This window comes from Gopherus flavomarginatus, chromosome 7 (assembly GCF_025201925.1).
Source record: "Gopherus flavomarginatus isolate rGopFla2 chromosome 7, rGopFla2.mat.asm, whole genome shotgun sequence".
Lineage (NCBI taxonomy): Eukaryota > Metazoa > Chordata > Testudines > Testudinidae > Gopherus > Gopherus flavomarginatus.
In genome coordinates, this window is record NC_066623.1 from 68,429,885 (window position 1) to 68,431,782 (window position 1,898).

A 1,898-nucleotide genomic window follows, 5' to 3' on the forward strand; every position below is an offset into this window, starting at 1 on the left:
ATGATTCTCAACAGCAATAGTTTTACTGCCCAAAAACTTGTTAATCTCATTTGGGTTGTGCTGTTTCACAAAGCTGCAAGTAAAAACAGACACACAGGATCTGTGTCTGAAAACTCCAGGATAGGAACACTACAATAGTTTACAATTCACATTTCATCTTCACAGCCATGAAGGATGGAAACTTATTTAAAAAAAAGAAAAAAGTTTATGGCTTGCAAAAATGGATGGCTTAAGTGCCCACATTTGAGTCACTACTAAGGCATTTTTGCAAGCCCTGGTGTAAAAAGTCAGACTTATTCATGGGTCAGATAAATGAGTAAAGGAGCAGGTAAGAAACTATAAGTCTCCTTTACTAGACTATGTGGAACTGGATACGCAATTTAGCTTCTTCGGGCCAAATTCTATGTTGATTTACAATCGATAAAATCCCAATAGTGCCAATTGCATTGTATTTGGTGTAAATCAAGACAGAACTTGGTCCTCTGTAACTCAGTATCCAAAATTTGTAAAATTAAGATATTATTTACCTACTTCACAAGATTTCTGAGTACTAGTTATCATTTATAAAGTGCTTGGAAGATGCAAGTGTGCTATGTAAGTATTACATCTTAAATGCAACATATTGTACATACCGAGATACAAGAAACCTCACACAGATCAGCAGGCACATGCTCATGCAAACCTGCATACAAGTTTGTTCATTCAAGATGTTTTTCTCAAAATGCTGATGTGTACACACTACAGCTACTGAGCATGAGAACAAGATCTTCCTCAAAGAAACAGCATCAGGTCAGTGCGTGAGGGCCGCAGCCGCCTCCTAACAACCATACAGTCCCATTTTCAAGCACCAATGGGACCCGACTGGGTTTCGGAGGAGCTGAACCGTGTCGCAGGCTGGGATGTGTCGAGGCAGGCTGAAGCGTAGCAGCAGAAGAGCGGGCTATACTTTCCCCTGCGAAGAGCTAGCCCTGCAGAGAGTGAGCAGGTGCTGGCCACTGCGCCCTCCAAGCGGAGGAGGATGTCTGGCTCGCGGGGATTTGGGCATCTCTCCGTCTGATCCCACTAGAGCAAAACTGCAGCCTCAGCCCGCCTCCTCTCATCCGCTGGAGGTGGGAGTGTCGCACCCCAGCAACGCCGCTAAAGAGGATAGGGGGGAAGTTCAGGCAGGTCCCGAAGCGACGAGCCACGCCCCTCCCGCAAGAGACGGAGGGGCAGCTGCAGGCCTCAGAAGTGCCCGCCCGCCCGCCACCTGCCCAGACGCCGGTCCCAGCCCCCTGCCCAGCCCCTCACCAAAGCCCTTGATGAGCTCAGTGAAGACGCCCGGGTCGCTCTCCATCAGGCACCACTCTCCGGCGCTGCCTCCTCCCGACATGGTGGCGCTTCACAGGCTCTCGCTGAGCAGCCGCTGCCACCAGCCACCGGCTGAGGCTCCCTGCACGCCCCCACGCACGCCGCCGCTTCCTTCCCAGCAGGCTCCGCGGCCCACACTGGCATCTCTATGGTCGGCCCGGACGGAAAACGAGAGGCTAGAGCACATCCGGGAACCTACCAGCAGTCACAGGCGAGGCCTCAGCCTATCTGCTGAGGGGATCCGGGCCCTACGCGGCTGTGCCTGACGGGAGCGCCAATCGGGTCCTTGGAGAGTGGACTGATGGGAGGCGCGGCGGAGAACTTTGTCCGGGTCCCAGTGTTCCTCCCTTCCCTGCCGCTGTTAGGGATGCTGAGGCGGGAACTACATCCGCGGTCGCTGGCCCCTGGGGTAGGATAGGCGGGGCGGTTCCATCCGGGGCCTCGGAGCCTGGTCACCGTGGGAAGGAAGAGCGGCTCCATCCGGGTCTTAGCGATGCTGTCATGACAGGAATCCTACCAGGGCGGGGCTGAGTTCGAGAGGAATCAGT

The 1,898-nt window shown here is 53.3% G+C and overlaps 1 protein-coding gene across 2 annotated transcripts in view; it reads right to left on the reverse strand.

Moving 5' to 3' along the window:
* The window catches only part of UCHL5 (ubiquitin C-terminal hydrolase L5), a 28,520-nt gene extending 26,979 nt beyond the window's left edge, over nucleotides 1-1,541 (reverse strand). The window contains exon 1 of one of the 2 annotated variants that reach the window (XM_050961469.1): nucleotides 1,291-1,541. In XM_050961469.1, coding sequence (XP_050817426.1) covers nucleotides 1,291-1,372 — 82 coding nt within the window. In that variant the 5' untranslated portion in view covers nucleotides 1,373-1,541. Of the gene's footprint in view, nucleotides 1-632; nucleotides 736-1,290 lie in introns of those variants that run through there. The other variant, XM_050961470.1, reaches the window with a different exon arrangement.
* Between the last annotated feature and the right edge of the window lie 357 nt (nucleotides 1,542-1,898).